Raw genomic sequence first — 17783 nt, 5'->3', positions numbered from 1 at the left:
CTTTGCGGTGGAGAGGGAGAGTACAAGTACAGATTGTAATGTTCCAGTGAGAAATTGAAAGGACTTAACTAAATTATTTGTGGCAAAAAATAAAAAAAAATAAATAAAATAAGTTATTTGTAGCATGTGCTGGTAAGGGGAGATATTGCAGTGGTCATACCTTGAAATGTAATCTGGAAGATTCTAGATATTTGTGATTTGTGTTTTTTTCTAATTTTTAATTAATCAAACAAATGGATTAATTTGGAGAATTGTCATAAATGATAAAACATTTTCTTACTGAGTTCAGTGAATGACTAGCATAACTCGTTTGTACATTTCAGCCTATTCCAGGTGCTATAGTTTCTCTTAGCTTATTTGGTGCAATAAACTTCTGAAAATAAGATATGCAGGTGAGAGTGGTTCTGTGTCATTTCCACTGGGGAGATGAGTGCACACCTTGGCTAGGTGTGGCCCTGGAGTAAGTAGATAACCAGGCTGGTGGCTGGTAGAGTGTGGCACTTTAGTCTAAGCCATTTTAATTTCTGGAGGACGTTCATTTTTGTAGCATTAAAAGAGACAATAGTTAATCACAATCAGCACTTTTAACAGGTAGTGGTCTTAGTTTTATGATATATAGGGCATGTTTTAAGAGTGGGCAACTTGAAAACCAGATACCTTTTAGAATAAGGCACTTAAATATATTTTTAACTTAGATTCTTTGCTTTTTCTACTCATCGCAATTTCTTCTATGATTCTTAGGGTGGTTGCAGAGCCTGGAGCCGTTTTGGGTGGCTGATCTTGCATTTTCTACCACTCTCCTTGGTCAGTTTCTAGAGGACATGGAGGCATATGCTGAGGTGCGTATATAGAAAGCTCAGCTCTTTCCTGAAATTTCAGTTAAGAAAGCAAAACAACATTAAAAAATTTTTCAGATGTTTTTAAGTTACCAGAATTACCGGAGAGACTGAAAGAATTATTGAGGATATCTTATTTCCGCAGCTAACTTTGCAAAGCTTGAAATGATCTTGATAGCTGTAGTTTTCTGAAGACATTTTCTGTAGTTTACTCTTATTTTCCGTTACCAAAATAGTCTTAAAAAGCAAGGTGAATTATTGTGTAAAAGCTTCTGACGCCTTTCCTCTTGCATGTATTGAGGATTTCGGGTCAGACTTTGGAGGACAAGACTTGGTTTCCGCCAACTTTCACGGTGCACGAGTACGCGAGGCCACTTCGAGGGTGCTGCCAAAGTCTCTGCTAGTAGTTCTCAGCTTTTCTGGCCCCACTGTCGTGGCTTAAAACTGCCGTCTCCTGTTGAAATCCCTTTCTGTTTTTCCCCTATTCAAGTCTGCCATGATTCTTGTTGGGTGTTCAAGACTCACATAAAGATTTAGCTTCATTTTTTCTTCATACCTTGGCTACCTCTCGCCAACAAGCATTCACTACTTTTAGTTATACAAGTCTTTTTGCTTCCTTTCAGAAAAAAGCCAGGGAATATTTTGCTTCCATACCTAGAACGTCTTTTTCCCTAGCCCATCTTTAAAGCCGATCTGCTTCTCTGAAGCCATCTATTCTAGTTTGTAGAGACTTCCCCTTGGTGTCCGTAAGATCTAATTCTCTTCCATTATTTCGGCATTTAATTATATGTAGGTTTATATTGGTTCTAGTATCCCATTTTTTGCTAATCTTTTTCTTTTGAGTATATCTTATTTCCACAACTGGATTATAAATCTGTAAACAAGATCTTAAAAAATTTAAATCCACCCCCCCCCCACATTCTTTGTGTAAAATGTTGGTGTGGAGTGCTTGTTATTGAGTTGAGTGGTTCATAGAATACCTGAAATGAGATTTTAGCAAAAACCAGTTCAAGAATGGCAAAAGTTTCTGGCTCCATTTATAACTATATATAACTGTAGTATACGTACTAGAATTTCTTTTTAACCAATCCCTGTCTGATTTGGTACAAGAGATTATTTCCTTAATCTACTTAGGTTAATATTTAATAGAAGTAAAATGCACTTTTATGTTTAGATGCATGCTTCCTTTTTTCATAGTCACAAATTTGTCTTTATTTGTAAAAATCGATTATAAAGTTAATTCTGCAGTGGCCTGCTTAATAAGAATGCTGTGACTTCACATCTAGGACCTCAGCCATGTGGCCTCTGGGGAGTCAGTGGATGAAGACGTACCTCCTCCGTCAGTGTCACTACCGAAGCTGGCGGCGCTTCTCCGGGTGTTCAGCACTGTGGTGAGGAGCATTGGGGAGCGCTTCAGCCCCATTCGGGGCCCTCCGATCACCGAGGCGTACGTGACGGATGTAAGTGTCTTCCCAGGCATCATTCAAAAGCAAAATGGTTTTATATTGTACACGCTTCTCTTTACCTGGTTAACTGTCATTAACCCTTCTTTTGTTGAGCATGTATAGATCTGGCTACTTTCTGAAATAGCCAGGAAAGTTGGGAATCCTGTTGTACCCTATCCTCCTATTTCTCCCTTTCCCCCATGAAAAAAAAAGCCACTCTGAATTTTAAAATGTCCATGAACTTTTCTCTTAGGAGAGCCTTCATAGATTTTTGTTTTTAAACATACATTAAAAACCTTCTTCTTTTGTTTTTTGATAATAATATTTTGCTTTAAAATTTTTGAGTCTCCTTTTAGTTTTTTAACCTATTAAGAGTAACACACTATAGGGAAAGCCTCAAAAAGTAATTTTCTGTGAGCCTGACAGGATGAAACAACTTGATAGCCTGACATCAAAGGATAGAAAGATATAAGGACTTAAAATGTGTAGTAATCTGAGACCAGTTATAATGGGTAGCTAGAGTATCACACTCCTGCACCACAGCATCAACTGTACTATATTACGGTGTGGTGAGTGGTTCAGCGTAGTAGACGTGAGAAATGAACGCCCGTCATTACACTCTGCTCGAATATGAGGGGAGAAGCACGTGTGACACAGACAGAAGAGATTTCATCTAAATGATTAAAATTGTACTGTTAGGACAAAACTCTAGCTTTTTTACGAGCATTTATTTTTGTTGAACATGTTGCTAGATAAAATAGAATATTATATCTGTAATTCTGGGTAAGTTAATTGTATATTTGAGCAGAAATGTCAGATCTTGAAGATAATTAAAAGCAGCAGGGTGATGTTTTAAACCTGATCAAAATGGTTTAATATCTTTTTGTTTCATTTTTACTGTTTCAAAGGTTTTTGTCTGATGACTGTCAGTGTTGAAATAAAGGCAGTTAACTGAGGATAGTTACATTTTAAGTATATTCATTTATGAAGGTCATTTAGGCCTTGGCCAGAAAGTCGTTCAGGTCTTTTTAACCTATACATAGGTTTTTTAAACCTATACGCAGTCACCGTTTAATATTACAGAGATGTTTTGGAAATAACCTTTGTGTCAATTGTTCTCTTTTCCCCAAGCTCTTTTTATTAGAAATTTAGTATGTTAATATTGACTATTACAGTTTAGTGGGACTTTTGATTGGAAATTGTACGGTTTTATAATCACATAGGTATTACATGCTGTGAATGAGAATACCTTTCTTTTAAAAGAAGCCGTTCGTATATGGACTTTTATAAGCTAAAAGTGACTTGGATGCTTAGTTTTAAAAGACTGATTGCCAAAAGCTCAAGTGCTAGATTATAGAAAGTTACTCTGATTGCAGATTATTTCCATGCTGTTACTGTTTGAGTTCTGGGATATTTCATGATTATAAAAGTTCTGAGCTCCATCCATTTAGTGACTTTGGGGCCATAGGAAATGGGTAAAATGGAAATAAGGGATGGCAAATTCCGTTTCCTGTCACAATAGTACTTTAGAATTTTTAAGGCAAGATCGTTTTCATGTACTGTACCAACGATACCCTTATTATTCAACCTCTGAGAACTAGAACATAAGAGCCTACTGACAAGGCAGGCAGTTAATGTTCAGTTGAAACTGCATTAAATAGAAAATGCGTTTTTGCTCCATGGAAGCATGTGAATTTTTTTAAAAAGCTGCTTGTTTTCCCCATTTGCAGGTTCTGTACAGAGTAATGAGATGTGTGACGGCTGCAAACCAAGTGTTTTTTTCTGAGGCTGTGTTGACAGCTGCTAATGAGTGTGTTGGTGTTTTGCTCGGCAGCTTGGATCCTAGCATGACTATACATTGTGACATGGTCATTACATATGGATTAGATCAACTGGAGAATTGCCAGACTTGTGGTACAGATTATATCATCTCAGTCTTGAATTTACTCACATTGGTATGTGAATTCTTTTTTGTTGCTTTTTAATATGTTGGTTTATTCAGGCCCTTAAATTTAAATCGAGTTGGAAGAAATTAAGGTCTTGGTTGTTTTAAGAGTTTTTTCGAGCACATTAGTCTTATTTATATAATCTAGTTTGCTTTTGCTCTAGTATCTATTTACTTTTAGTGTTTGATAGCTCATCTCAGTGTAGATGTACTTGTTTTTTGTCGCTTTTTTTTGTTGAAGCATCATTCTTCACGCGAGACTAATACTTCTGATAAGCACTACATAAAAGAAGGAGCTGGATAGCTATTTTGAAAGCCCCTGTTATGTTTTGTTTTCCATATGAAACTTCTTTTGCAGTTTTTATTCTTAACCATAAATATTCTCCTTCCCTTCTACCTTTTGTTGTGGACATTTTTAAGCATACTAAAAAAATAGAATAATATAATGCATCTCAGAATACTTAATACTTAGTTTCTATGATTAGAAACACATGGTCCATATGGTTTCGTCTAGGCCTTAGACTCTGCCTCCTCCTCGCTGTCCCTACATCCCCCACTGGATTATTATAAAGCAAATTCTACATGACTTTCTGCAGAACGTTCATACCTCCCCAAACCAATGTAAAAAAATGCCCGCGTGTAAGTTTAAATACATATATCCTATTTAGGTATCTATTTTTAAATGTTACAGTGTTAAGGCCTTAAAATATAGCTTATATATATAATTAATGGACTGTTTTTCAGAGCAGTTTTTTGGTTTACAGGAAAATGGAGCAGAAAGTAGAGTTTTCATATACTCTCTTCTCCCGTAGTTTTTCCCTTTTGTTAACTTCTTGCTCTGGTGTGTTAAAGTTATTATAATTGATGAGCCAGATTGACATATTATTATTAACTAAAGTCCATGGTTCACTCTCCGTTTCGTGCATTCTGTGGGTTTTGACAAATGCGTAGTGCCGTGTATTTACCATTACAGTATCAGACAGAATAGTTGCACCGCCCTAAAAATCCCATGTGCTCTACCTGCTCCTTTTCTCCCTCTTTCCCCTCGAGCCCCATGACAACCACTGATCCTTTTACCGTTTCCATAGTTTTGTGTTTTCCAGAGTTCATAGTTGGAATCATGTAGTATGTAGGGTTTTCACATTGCCTTCTTTCACTTAGCAATGTGCATTTAAGGTTCTTTGATGTTGTTTTGTGACTTGATTGCTCATTTAAAAAAATTTCATTCTTTTAGATTGTTGAACAGATAAATACAAAACTGCCATCATCATTTGTAGAAAAAATGTTTATACCGTCATCTAAACTACTGTTTTTGCGTTATCATAAAGAAAAAGAGGTAAGTGCTATGTTGAAGAGTTGGACATATGTTGCTTAGTAGGCCACGTAAATGAAACTGAATGAAATGATAAATGTTTGATTTAGAATATAGTGATTATAATGATTCTAACTTGATATCTGTTGATTATCACTGTATACTTTGATGAATGATGTGCCAGATACTCGTTTCAGATTTTCATCATTTGTTTTTATTAAATTTGTTCAGAAGTACGCTAAATGAAATTTCATCATTAGTTTCTCAGTCAACCCCATGTCTAAACCATAACAGACTTTCTAAAGTATATGTGGGAAAACCAATCTTAATAAGTTGCTGTTCGTTTATGTGTTTTGACACTGGCTGTTTTTAAAAAATGGCCTTTTAAGAAATTTTATATCTCCAGTTTTAATTTAGAGTTTCCTTTCTCTGTAATAAAGCTTTACAGATTTAAAAAAGCTTACTGAAAAAAAATTTAAAAAAATGAAGACTTACTGATATGTGTAGGTTGGTTTTTTTAGGACTCAAGATTTTAGTGTTCTGTACAGTCAGTTTATCCATATTAAGTTGATTTGCAACATTACTATTATGCAGATAGTAATTTATTTTCCATATAATTGTAGAAGATTTATTTTCCATTTAATTATCACTTTCCCAAATTCTCTTTTTAAGGTCGTTGCTGTAGCCCATGCTGTTTATCAAGCAGTGCTCAGCCTGAAGAATATTCCCGTTTTGGAGACTGCTTATAAATTAATTTTGGGAGAAATGACTTGTGCCCTAAACAACCTGCTGCATAGTCTGCAACTTCCTGATGCCTGTTCTGAAATAAAACATGAGGCTTTTAAGAATCATGTATTCAATGTAGACAATGCAAAATTTGTAGTTATATTTGACCTCAGTGCCCTGACTACAATCGGAAATGCCAAAAACTCATTAATTGGGGTGAGTCTTCACTTAGTTTTACCCTCTTCTCATTGCATGTTCATGTATTTCATTACAATCACGTCAGTACATCTACAGAATCCCTGTAGAACAAATGGTCATATTTAGGACATTCCTGGATAATGAAAATTAACAGGAATATTTTCTTGCCATTATGTTTAGATCTCTCCTTCTTTTCTATGACAATCTTTGATAAGCTTTTTAAATATTTGTTTTATTTTAAAGAAAATGTCTTTTATGAATTTCTTATATTTACTTTAACATGCTTCTAGAAAATTTTCACAGCTCAGATTTGCATAGTTCTTTTAACATGCAACCCCTTCTTTCCCTGGTACTTTTCCTTTCTCTTCTCTAAAGCTAGTGCTTATGCATGATTTTACTTTTTGACTGTCCACTTCCTGGGAACATTCATATAGCCTCTCTTTGGGAAAAAAATAAATAAAGATTTCCTTCCTTTAAGAAATTCGAAGGGACCCTGTTTTTGATTTATAATTATTGCTGTGGTTTGTATATTTCTCCCTTCCATTGGATCTTGCAGGATTGAAAAATAGTATTTCTAATAAAAAGTAATGGGATATAACTAAGGGATAATGTTTTCTAAGAGATAAGAGAGGGAAAAGTCAACTTTGATGTTTAGGCTTGTATGCTCTCCCCCCATGTTGTTAGATCAGATTGCCTTGCGTCCCTCCATGGCTGTCCTCCCCCTCACCGCTCCTTATGGCTTATATTGGAAGGCCGCCATAGACTCTTCTTTCTTTCCACTCTAAAGTCTGATTTTTGAAGACTTCATGTGGCTTTTGGATTTGAGGAAGTTTATGTCTTATACTCTGGAAACTAGGAGAGGGTAAGGGTGGGCATTCAGGTGGAATGGAGTGTCAGAAACAGCTTAGAGTGGCAGGATGAGCCCTTCTCTCATTGGACTGGGCGCTTTGCCATTTGCAGTGTATGGAATATTGAGGAAGCATGATCTGCTGCCCTGGAGGGTACAAAGGGCTTTGTTTAGGCCAGGGATTAGCAAACTACAGCCCACGGGCCAAATCCTGCTCATTGCCTGTTCCCTCTCTCTTGTTTTCTCTCTCTCTCTCTGAAAAACACTTTTATTGAGATATAATTTACATATCATAAAATTCTCATTTAAAACATACAATTCAGCGATTTATAGTCTATTCACAGAATGCAGCCATCACCAAATATTACTTATTTTTTAAAGAAAGTTCTACTGGGACACAGCCATTCTCATTCGTATTTTTTGTCTATGGCTGTTTTCTCATCGCATTAGAGTTAAAGAATTGGACATGGCAACAGGTGTGTCATGTGGCTCACAAAGTCTAAGATACTCTATTGTCTTCAGAAATAGTGTTTGCCACTCTCTTGTTTAGTGCTGGGTTTTAAAATTTGAATATTTTAATTTTATAGAATGTATAGACATACTTATTTAGAAAGATAAACACTCTACGTTCATATATGTGTTGGAAGAGCCAAACATTTACTATTTACTCTCTCTTGTACGTCGTCAGATGTGGGCGCTGTCTCCAACTGTCTTCGCACTCCTGAGTAGGAATCTGATGACCGTGCACGGTGACCTGGCTGTTCACTTCCCCGCCATTCAGTATGCAGTGCTCTACACTCTGTATTCTCATTGTACCAGGTACTTTTTCAACTATTTAAGGAAAAAAAAAAAATTTTTTTTTTTTTTTTTCATTTTTTCAAGGGGAAGATGAGCCCTTTAAAGTACAGATTTTTAAGAATACGTGTTGATTTAACTCTGGGGTGGCTTTTTTAAAAAAAAAAAAAATGAGAGCTGAAAAGGCAATCCGAACTTCGTCTTCCAGGCACGATCACTTTATATCTAGCAGCCTTAGTTCTTCGTCCCCGTCGTTGTTCGATGGCGCCGTGATCAGCACCGTAACTACAGCTACAAAAAAACATTTCTCAATTATCTTAAATCTCCTGGGAATATTGCTAAAGAAGGATAATCTTAACCAGGACACAAGGTAACAAGAATGTTTTATATTAACATTTCCTAAAACTTTTATTAATTTGGCTTCATAATTTGAGAATAAGAAATGAAGATTATCTTATTTGAAGAGACAGGTATAGCCACTTTTATGAAACGCTTGATGATTTGGTTTTATTGTTTAATGTAGGATTTATTGTTTTTTCTCAAAAGAATGATATGACCCCTCTCCGCAATGTTTAATGGAAGAATGAATCTGGAGATTTTTAAAATATTCTTTGCTACAATTTATTCTAGTTTAGGAGATTTTCTTAAAAAGCATGCAATTTTTGACAAAGTAATTTCCATCATTTGAATTTTTGTTTCTTATTGATTGAGATATTTAAAAAACCAAAAGAAAACTAATGTGTAAGAAGAGTAGATTTTTAAAGTTGATTTTCTTTCTTTTTAATGTACAATCAACCGTATGTTTTGTGTTTCAGGAAGCTGTTAATGACTTGGGCTTTGGAAGTGGCAGTTTTAATGAAGAAGTCTGAAACATACGCACCTTTATTCTCTCTTCCATCTTTCCATAAATTTTGCAAAGGCCTTTTAGCCAACAGTAAGATTCTGTGATTCTTTAATTTTATTAACTCTTAAAAAGGGACCTTTGGTAATGGGAGAAAGATAGTCACTTGAGTACTTTTCATGACCTCAGATATATAATCTCTATTTTAATGACTGATGCATAATCTGTCTTAATTTTTTTCGCTCTTAGGATATGAAAACTAAGTAGTTTTAAGTGATTGTTACATTTTAAAACTTACGTGAATGTTTATATGTTTCATAAACTTTTAAAATTTCCATCAGAAAAAGGTTTGGGTGAAGCCTCGTCACTGTGAGTGGATTTTATTCAATGTATCATTTTCCCAAACCTTACTGCTAATGAGAATTCCAGGCAGCACCTACTCCACAGTAGGCTCTCAACTGTCGAAGGAATGAATGGATTCAGAAGATTATGACATACTGGCATGTGAACTCTTGGCAAGCCGAAAGTAACTGTCTTTTAATTTTTAATAGCTCTTGTGGAGGATGTGAATATCTGTCTGCAGGCCTGCAGCAGTCTGCACGCTTTGTCCTCTTCCCTGCCGGACGATCTTTTACAGAGGTAGGGACTGCGGAGCCTGTCTCTTGATCTTGGCCCTCATAACTTGGAAATATTACCACACTTGATTTATCTATTTCATTTTCTCATAGGTGTGTCGATGTTTGCCGTGTTCAACTAGTCCATAGTGGGACTCGTATCCGACAGGCTTTTGGGAAGCTGCTGAAGTCCATTCCTTTAGATGTTGTCCTGAGGTATGACGGCTGTATTGGGGCAGAGGCATTCCACCGTGTTTTTACTGCCTTGTTTAGTTCAGGAAAAGACACATCTATTAGAGCACCGGTCCCCATCCTTTTTGGCATCAAGGCCAGGGGCTCCTATGAGAATCTAATGCCCGATGATGTGAGGTGGAGCTGAGGCGGTGATGCTGGTGCTGGGGAGCGGCTACGGATGAAGCTTTGCTGGCTCAGCTGCCGCTCACCCCCTGCTGTGCGGCCTGGTTCCTAACAGACCGCAGACTGATACTGGTACACGGCACAGAGATTGGGGACGCCTATGTTAGTGAATTAATGTCACATCTTGAATGGTGCTTCTCAGTGATTGAAGAGAGAAGTTCACAATAATTACTACGGAGTAATTCATGTAGAGCCAAAATGTGCTTCTTCGTTGTTCAGTTATTCGAAAAACCAAACTCTAATCCTTTACTGGTTTTGATTAAGTTAATTTGGCAGCTTTAAGAACCTGAGATTTCGAAGTCGTGTCTATTTTAAAGCCTCAATTTTTTACTTCCAGATTTAGTTAGTAAGGAAATGATCCATTTAGAGTATGTACTAACCTTTTAACTAAAACATTTTGATGACAATGACTTTATTTTCTTTCTGCAGCAATAACAATCACACAGAAATTCAAGAAATTTCTTTAGCATTGAGAAGTCACATGAGTAAAGCACCAAGTAACACATTCCATCCACAAGATTTCTCTGATGTTATTAGTTTTATTTTATATGGAAACTCTCATAGGACAGGGTAAGACATTTGACTCTTTCCTGGGGAAAAGTAACTTAGATATACTTGAATATCTTGACCCTACACCTGCTTTTGAGGAAAGGATATGTCAGGGATGGCGGAGTAGAAAGTGACATTCTTCTCAAATGGGCTATTTTCGTGTTTAGTAGGAAGCATTGCTTTGAAGATAGCGTCTGAAGGAAGAAAAAATGGCCTTTGAAATTGAGTGGTGAAATGTGGTTGGCAGTTAACAATCTGACCTAGCCATCAGTGCTTTGGGGAGGGGCCTGGGGGCAGACATTCTGGAGATGCTCAGTTGCAGCAGGTGTTTTATTCTGATAGCCATTTTCCCTAATGATCCATCCACACAGAAGCCCATCTTGTTTTAGCTGTGAAAGACTTCCTCACCGTGCGAGGTGGGGGTATATTGCTTCCCAGTTTCACAGGTTTTGCCTTTCGGGACTAGGAAAAGTTATAGTCTCCTACTCCCATTCCCCTTGCAGTTTTTTTTACTATTAGTAAAATGAAGTTGTCATTGTCTGTTAAATATGAAACTGCTTTTCCCAGGAAGGACAATTGGTTAGAAAGATTGTTCTATAGCTGCCAGAGACTGGACAAGCGCGACCAATCAACAATTCCCCGCAATCTCCTAAAGACAGACGCTGTCCTGTGGCAGTGGGCGATTTGGGAGGCAGCACAGTTCACTGTCCTTTCCAAGCTGAGAACCCCGCTGGGCAGAGCACAGGACACCTTCCAGACAATCGAAGGTAAGCGGCTCTGTGCACTGGATGTGAATGCTTTCAAGTCTTATAGTAAGAAATTTATCTTTGTTAAAAAAAATTTGAGATTATGTGATTTTTTTTCTTTAATGCTTTACCAGACGGCCTTTACATATGTTTGGTAGAATAAGGTTTTGTTGATTAATTCTGTTGGCAACAACGTGGTTGTCTGTTTTTGTTCAAAAACTTAGGGGATTTGTGTGGAGAAAACATTTTTTCCCTTAAAATGAAAGATCTTTCATGTGGAGAATTTTGTTTTTAAGTGGTGGATTTATAGAAGTTCCTTGATAAATGAATTTGTGAAATTATCTCTAAGAACTTCTAGAATTTTTTAAGATTGCTTTTAAATTTTGGGGTATTGTCTTTGCTTCTAGGTATCATTAGAAGTCTCGCAGCTCACACATTAAACCCCGATCAAGATGTGAGTCAGTGGACAACAGCAGACAATGATGAAGGCCACAGTAGCAACCAGCTTAGGCTTGTTCTTCTTCTACAGTATCTGGAAAATCTGGAGAAGTTAATGTATAATGCATATGAGGGATGTGCCAATGCATTGACATCACCTCCCAAGGTTGGTTTCAGTGGGCTCTGTGTTGCATTGTAGCAGTTTCGTTCTTGAACCTGGCAGTGTGTGCAGAGTTGAAATCACAGACTCGTATATTTGCTACATGTGTGCTCGAGACATCTGTACCTATAATTTGAACCTACTTTCTCTTTATTCTAAAGGTCATTAGGACTTTTTTCCATACCAATCGACAAACTTGTCAAGACTGGCTGACTCGGATCCGACTCTCCATCATGAGGGTTGGACTGTTGGCAGGCCAGCCTGCTGTGACTGTGAGACATGGCTTTGACTTGCTTACAGAGATGAAGACCAATCTATCTCAGGTAAAGTAGTGTGTTTGGAGTTAATTTTAAGTCTGTTGATCAGCACAGCTCAGGGTTAATTCCTTTGCTATGATTTAATTTATGGGTAAAAGAAATTAAAACTTCTATTCATTTTCAAAGCTTTCGATCCAGTATTTTATACAAGCAATAACTTCTAAAGTCACCTAATCATATTTTGTGCTTAGAACATGTATTACTTATGTTTAAGGGGTGGAACATTAAAGATAGTTTTAGGAAATTTATCTATGGAAGAAATCATTTTATAATAATTTATGATTGTATAATGTATAGGAAAGTATAACTTATGCAGAAGTGTATAATAATAATAATAATAATAATTATGTATGGGAAAGTGCTGGCTTGTAAGTGGGCTCAGTAAATAACTGGAATCCAAAAATAGTAAATGTTTACTAATAAAGGTAATGTTAATAGGCAGTATTCAAAGATATGAAATTATCTTTTAATTCATGTTTGTTTATATTTAATTTTTGCTTTGTATTTATGTCATGTGTTACTCCTACAGATGCCACAGTTTGAATGGGTAATATTTTGCTTTGTAAAGGCTAACGGCCATACGCTGTTAAGGTTCTGTCAGCCACCTTATGTAGCAACACTACACCTAACATTTTCAGAATTCTAAGCTAACTAATGTAATAGCATTGTCGTAAACATAATTGGTAGGTACATTTGACTTTACATAGGGTTAGATTGTGATCAGTAGTTGTAAATTTAGAAGAGATTTGAATTTGAATGATGTTCATTTCTGTGGTTAATTTTTCCGAATGCCATTTTCAGGGAAATGAATTGGAAGTAACCATTATGATGGTGGTAGAAGCGCTGTGTGAACTTCATTGTCCTGAAGCTATACAGGGAATTGCTGTCTGGTCGTCATCCATTGTTGGGAAAAATCTTCTCTGGATTAACTCAGTGGCCCAACAGGCTGAAGGGAGGTAAATCGGAAGGAGGATAATGGGTGATAGAATTTCTTTATGTTTATGTTTAAATCTTTTGTATTATTGGCTAACATTGTAGTTAAATGTTAAAACAGCTTTGTTCAATTTCAGCAGTTGGTCACGTGGTTTTGCTTTTTCCATTGGACAATATTTTAAAAAATACTTTGCCATGTTAAGTATTCTACGACGTGGTATTTAATGACACAGTTGTATTTATTTGTGAGTGTACCAGAATTTAATATCTCTCATTGTTGGACAGTAAGGTTGTTTCTTATGTTTTTTACTAATCTTAATGTATGGTGGCGCATAGTTCTTTGCTCATAGCCGTGATTACTTTTGTTGAATTCATTCCTGCAAGTCGATTTACTAGAAGAAAGGCTATAGCCCTTAAGACTTATGATATATACTGTTGCTAAGTTACCCAACAGAAAAGATAGTTCAGTTTAAATCCACAGCAAGAGAGTCATCACTTCTCCTCACCTTCGTGAATACTGAGGGTCACTGAGAAACAACTCTGCCATCGTCATTCGTGAAAGCATTTTATTTTATACTGCTTTATTAAGAATTAATAGTAGAACTTTCTTCATATGTTACATTGACCATTTGCGATTTTTGAAAACACAGATTAAGTGTTCATGGTCTCGTTTTTTCCTTTATTGATCTGTGAGACTTTAATATACACCAAGATTGTTGATGCTATCTAATTTCTTGATTTGTAATTTGTTTTTATAGTTGATGGAGCTTTTTTGAAACCCAGAAGTTTCAAATTATTATCCCATTAGAGCTATTACTTTGCAGGTTCTTGTCTTGTATTTATTCTTCTACTTAGCCTTTGCACACATTGAGATCAAAAACTTACCCCAGTGTTTTCTGTGAGTTATTTTATACTGTCTTGTTTTAGCATTTAATAACCTAATTTATTTTCATTCATTGTAAGGAAGAGATCTAGTTTTGTGCACCCCCAACTCCGTGCAAAATAATTAACTCATTGTCTAGCTCAGTTTATTAATTCACTTTTTCTATTTTTTTAAATGAAATATGTGGATAACTTAAAAATAAGACTGTCTCAATTTGCATTGAAGGTTTGAAAAGGCCTCTGTGGAGTACCAGGAGCATCTGTGTGCCATGACAGGCGTCGATTGCTGCATCTCTGGCTTCGACAAGTCTGTTCTCACGTTGGCCAATGCTGGGCGAAACAGCGCCAGCCCCAAACATTCTCTGAACGGTGAGCATTCAGCATTTAAATAAAAAGTTGTTGTTAAATCGTTTGTACTAATGATCTTGCATAGTATTTTTAGGTTTCTGTGTTTTTTGAAATTTTTATAACTGCTATGGCTCTTGCTCTAATGATCTTGCATAGTATTTTTAGGTTTCTGTGTTCTTTGAAATTTTTATAACTGCTATGGCTCTTGCTTGCTTGCGCGCGCGTGCGCGCGCGCGCTCTCTCTCTCTCTCTCTCTCTCTTCCCCTCTACTCACCCCTCCGCCTCCCAAAATATTTTCACTCAGGTGACTCCAGAAAAACAGTGCTGTCCAAAACACCCGACTCTTCCCCTGAGGTTATAAATTATTTGGGAAACAAGGCATGCGAGTGCTACATATCGATTGCCGACTGGGCCGCTGTGCAGGAATGGCAGAATGCCATCCACGACCTGAAGAAGAGTACGAGCAGCACTTCCCTCAACCTCAAAGCCGATTTCAACTACATAAAGTAAGGCCGTGTTTTCAGTTACAAGTTACACTTAACGCTGTTAAACAAATTTTCAGTAACTTTTAAAGGCTTTCTTTATGGCCGAAAAATATTAAAATTGGTCATATCTAGTATTGCAAGATGGTCGTAATTCTAATAATACTGCATTCTAAAAATGACTACAGTGAAACCAACGTGAGATGAGTGGAGGGTATTCATGCTGTGGGAAACACGCTCATAACTGTTGAGACAGTCATGGCATTGATTCTCAGAGCCTGTTCTAAAATCAAAATGAAGGCGCAGTCATCCCCCCTTATCCACGGGGGATACTTTCCGAGACCCCCAGTGGATGCCCGAAACTGGGTGGGACCAAACCTTGTACATACTATGCTTTTTCCTCCTATACATACGCTTCTGTGATAAAAGTAAGGTAGGCACAGGAGGAGATAACAATACATTAAATAGAGCAAACGTACCGTTGTGACAGTTACGTGAATGTGATGTCTCTCTCGCTGTGTCTCCCTGTCTCTCTCATAACCAATATGAAAACCGGTTGGTAACTGAGATAGCTAAGCGACCGACGAGCAGGTAGCATGTATGGTGAAGATGCACTGGACAAAGGGGTGATCCTCACCCTGAGCAGGACGACGTGAGGTTTCATCATGCTGTTCAGAACAGTGCACAGTTAAAACTTATGGGTTCTTTCTGGAACTTTTCATAAAACATTTTCTGACTGCTGTTTACCATGGGTAACTAAAACTGCAGATAAGGGGGGCTTCTGTAAAGAGAAGTTTGTCACTGCTTTATTTAGAAAGGTTCACATTTGATGGCTTTGTTTCTAGATTAGATTCGAATACAGTGAGCACCCAGTTAGCGTATTTAGAAACAGACTTTTCAGCATAATGTATAACAAAACCAATTTTACCATAGTCTAATTGATATTAACAAGAGTTAAGTTCCTGTGTCATATTTCTGGTTACAAAGACATCACCAAACTTCTCAATAAAGACCCCAAACAGTTCTAGTAGTAAACATTGAAATATATGTGAGCTACACATACATTTAAGAAAGATTAGTAAAAACAAATAAAAAGTAATAAAACAAGTGAAGTGTGAAAAGGACTTTGATTCCTCATGGGATAGAAAGAACGTCTGTGGCATTTGATCGTCTTAGTGGTCCACTCTGCTGTGTCATGAAGAGACTGGAAGTGTGGAGGGCGGAAGCGGAAGCATACAGACCATTGATGTGTGGTGTGGGGCAAAGGTAGAGGGAGGAGAAAACATGCTATAAATTGAAGTAGGACCACTGAGAGAACAATGAGTCACGTTTAAGGTGCATACGGAACATGCAGATGAGATTGTTTAGTATGCAGTTAAGAATTGGATTTGGAGCTAAAGAGAAAAGTCGAAGTTAGAGATTTGGGAATCATTAGAATATAGGCGATAATTAAAGGCCTGCTTTCTTTTCACTCTCCATTCTCCGGAGCCTTCGTAAGGCGCCAAACCACAGATAAGGCTCTGGAGAAGAGTGAGTGAAAAGGAAGGAAGGCCAAGGTCAGAATCCTTTTGAGCATCTGTTGAGGGATGGGAGCAGGAGCCATTGAAGAAAACACAAGGACCCTGAGGAAGGAAGTGCTGGAAATGTGGGAGAGCCAGGGGGCTCCGGAGACGCTCCCAGGAAGGGCTCCGAAGAGGAGGAGGAGAAGCTCAGCCTGACCACCGATTAGTGGAGGAGAAACTGGAAAATGAAAAACTGTAGTCGGGTTCATTGGGTAGTGAGTTTTTCTTGGAGTCAAGGAGAGGAACCTGTGGCTGGAGGAGAATATTGTGTTTTTATTTTAAATATTGGTGAGATTAAGTGTTCTTTTAGACCCCCGCGGGGGGTGGGAGGAGCTAATAGAACACAGAAGTTATAGAACTGGGATGGAGACCATTGATCACAGGATTAACTGGATCCTACCTTTTCTGTGCCTCAAGGAAAGCAGTCGAAGTTCCATTTAGACCGTCTTGGGAGTGGGTGGTGGGTTGGCCTGAGGAGGCAGGCAGTAGCTAAAAGTATGCGGGCATGTAGAGCACAGTGGGCACAGAGGGGACCTGCCACTGGAGGAGACTTAGGCCTTGTAGTGGCAGAGGGGGTAAGTGGGTGGGTCTCCCAGCCTCCACAGTTCATCGGTGCCCAGTAATTACAGCTCACCTGGGCGGCCGGTGTTTGCATTGATCCAGGCTTGGGGCAGTCAGGTGATGGTACAGTCAGGTGATGTCCATTTCTGGTGCTGGATTCAGACACAGATGTAAGGGAGGTGACAAAGTGAGGGGGACAGGAAAAGATGAGAGATTAATGGAAAAGACTGACAAACTGGTAAGTCGTCTGATGAGAGAGCAGCTGTGATGGGGAAGGGAACAGGGTGAAGGATCAAAGCAGCAGTCGGGGAGCTGGGACGATGAGGCCTCTCATCCTGGCATTGATGCTACAGGACCAGAGGAAGGAGTCTCATAGGTGTCACCATTTTCAGAGAAGGCAAGGAAGCGGAAAGGAAGAATTCTTTGAAAGAAGAGAAACAGGTTCCATGAAACATGCTGGACAAGGTAGAGAAGGAAGAGGGAGATCAGCAATGAAAGCAGGACCAGGACATAAGATCGCGATAACATAGGAGACCTCGTGCTTTAGGTGACGGGAGGCCATGTAGGGAGCTTAGTAGTGGCTTGGGGAGAACTGGATGTTGACGACAGCCTGCAGAAGCCCGCTGTCACTTTATGGGAGGTGCCCCAAAGATAACAGACTGCAGAAGGGAAGGAGACACGGGGCGGGCGGGGCGAACATGCCTAACTGAATGCCGATAGCTGTTGCTTTCAGGTTTGCCACTCCAGTCTTAGTGCTCATTAAGGTGGTAGTCACATCTGCAAAATAAAAATGAAACGGTGGCCTACGTGGAAGGAACTTCACCAGAAA

General features: G+C 38.1%; 1 protein-coding gene across 2 annotated transcripts in view; it reads left to right on the top strand.

Annotated features, from left to right (window-relative positions):
* Positions 1-17783, top strand: part of SMG1 (SMG1, nonsense mediated mRNA decay associated PI3K related kinase) — a 91260-nt gene that overhangs the window by 30583 nt on the left and 42894 nt on the right. For both annotated transcript variants that reach the window (XM_006910914.3, XM_006910915.3), the window contains 17 exons: positions 742-839; positions 2123-2296; positions 4012-4236; positions 5461-5562; positions 6211-6480; positions 7998-8128; positions 8313-8474; positions 8920-9038; positions 9497-9584; positions 9674-9775; positions 10406-10546; positions 11093-11292; positions 11679-11875; positions 12031-12192; positions 12988-13142; positions 14228-14370; positions 14654-14855. In XM_006910914.3, the coding sequence (XP_006910976.1) occupies positions 742-839; positions 2123-2296; positions 4012-4236; positions 5461-5562; positions 6211-6480; positions 7998-8128; positions 8313-8474; positions 8920-9038; positions 9497-9584; positions 9674-9775; positions 10406-10546; positions 11093-11292; positions 11679-11875; positions 12031-12192; positions 12988-13142; positions 14228-14370; positions 14654-14855 (2671 nt within the window). The remainder of the gene's footprint in view (positions 1-741; positions 840-2122; positions 2297-4011; positions 4237-5460; positions 5563-6210; positions 6481-7997; positions 8129-8312; positions 8475-8919; positions 9039-9496; positions 9585-9673; positions 9776-10405; positions 10547-11092; positions 11293-11678; positions 11876-12030; positions 12193-12987; positions 13143-14227; positions 14371-14653; positions 14856-17783) is intronic.

The sequence above is a fragment of the Pteropus alecto genome, unplaced genomic scaffold, assembly GCF_000325575.1.
Source record: "Pteropus alecto unplaced genomic scaffold, ASM32557v1 scaffold34, whole genome shotgun sequence".
Taxonomy (NCBI): domain Eukaryota; kingdom Metazoa; phylum Chordata; class Mammalia; order Chiroptera; family Pteropodidae; genus Pteropus; species Pteropus alecto.
This window is presented reverse-complemented; position numbering and strand designations above follow the sequence as displayed.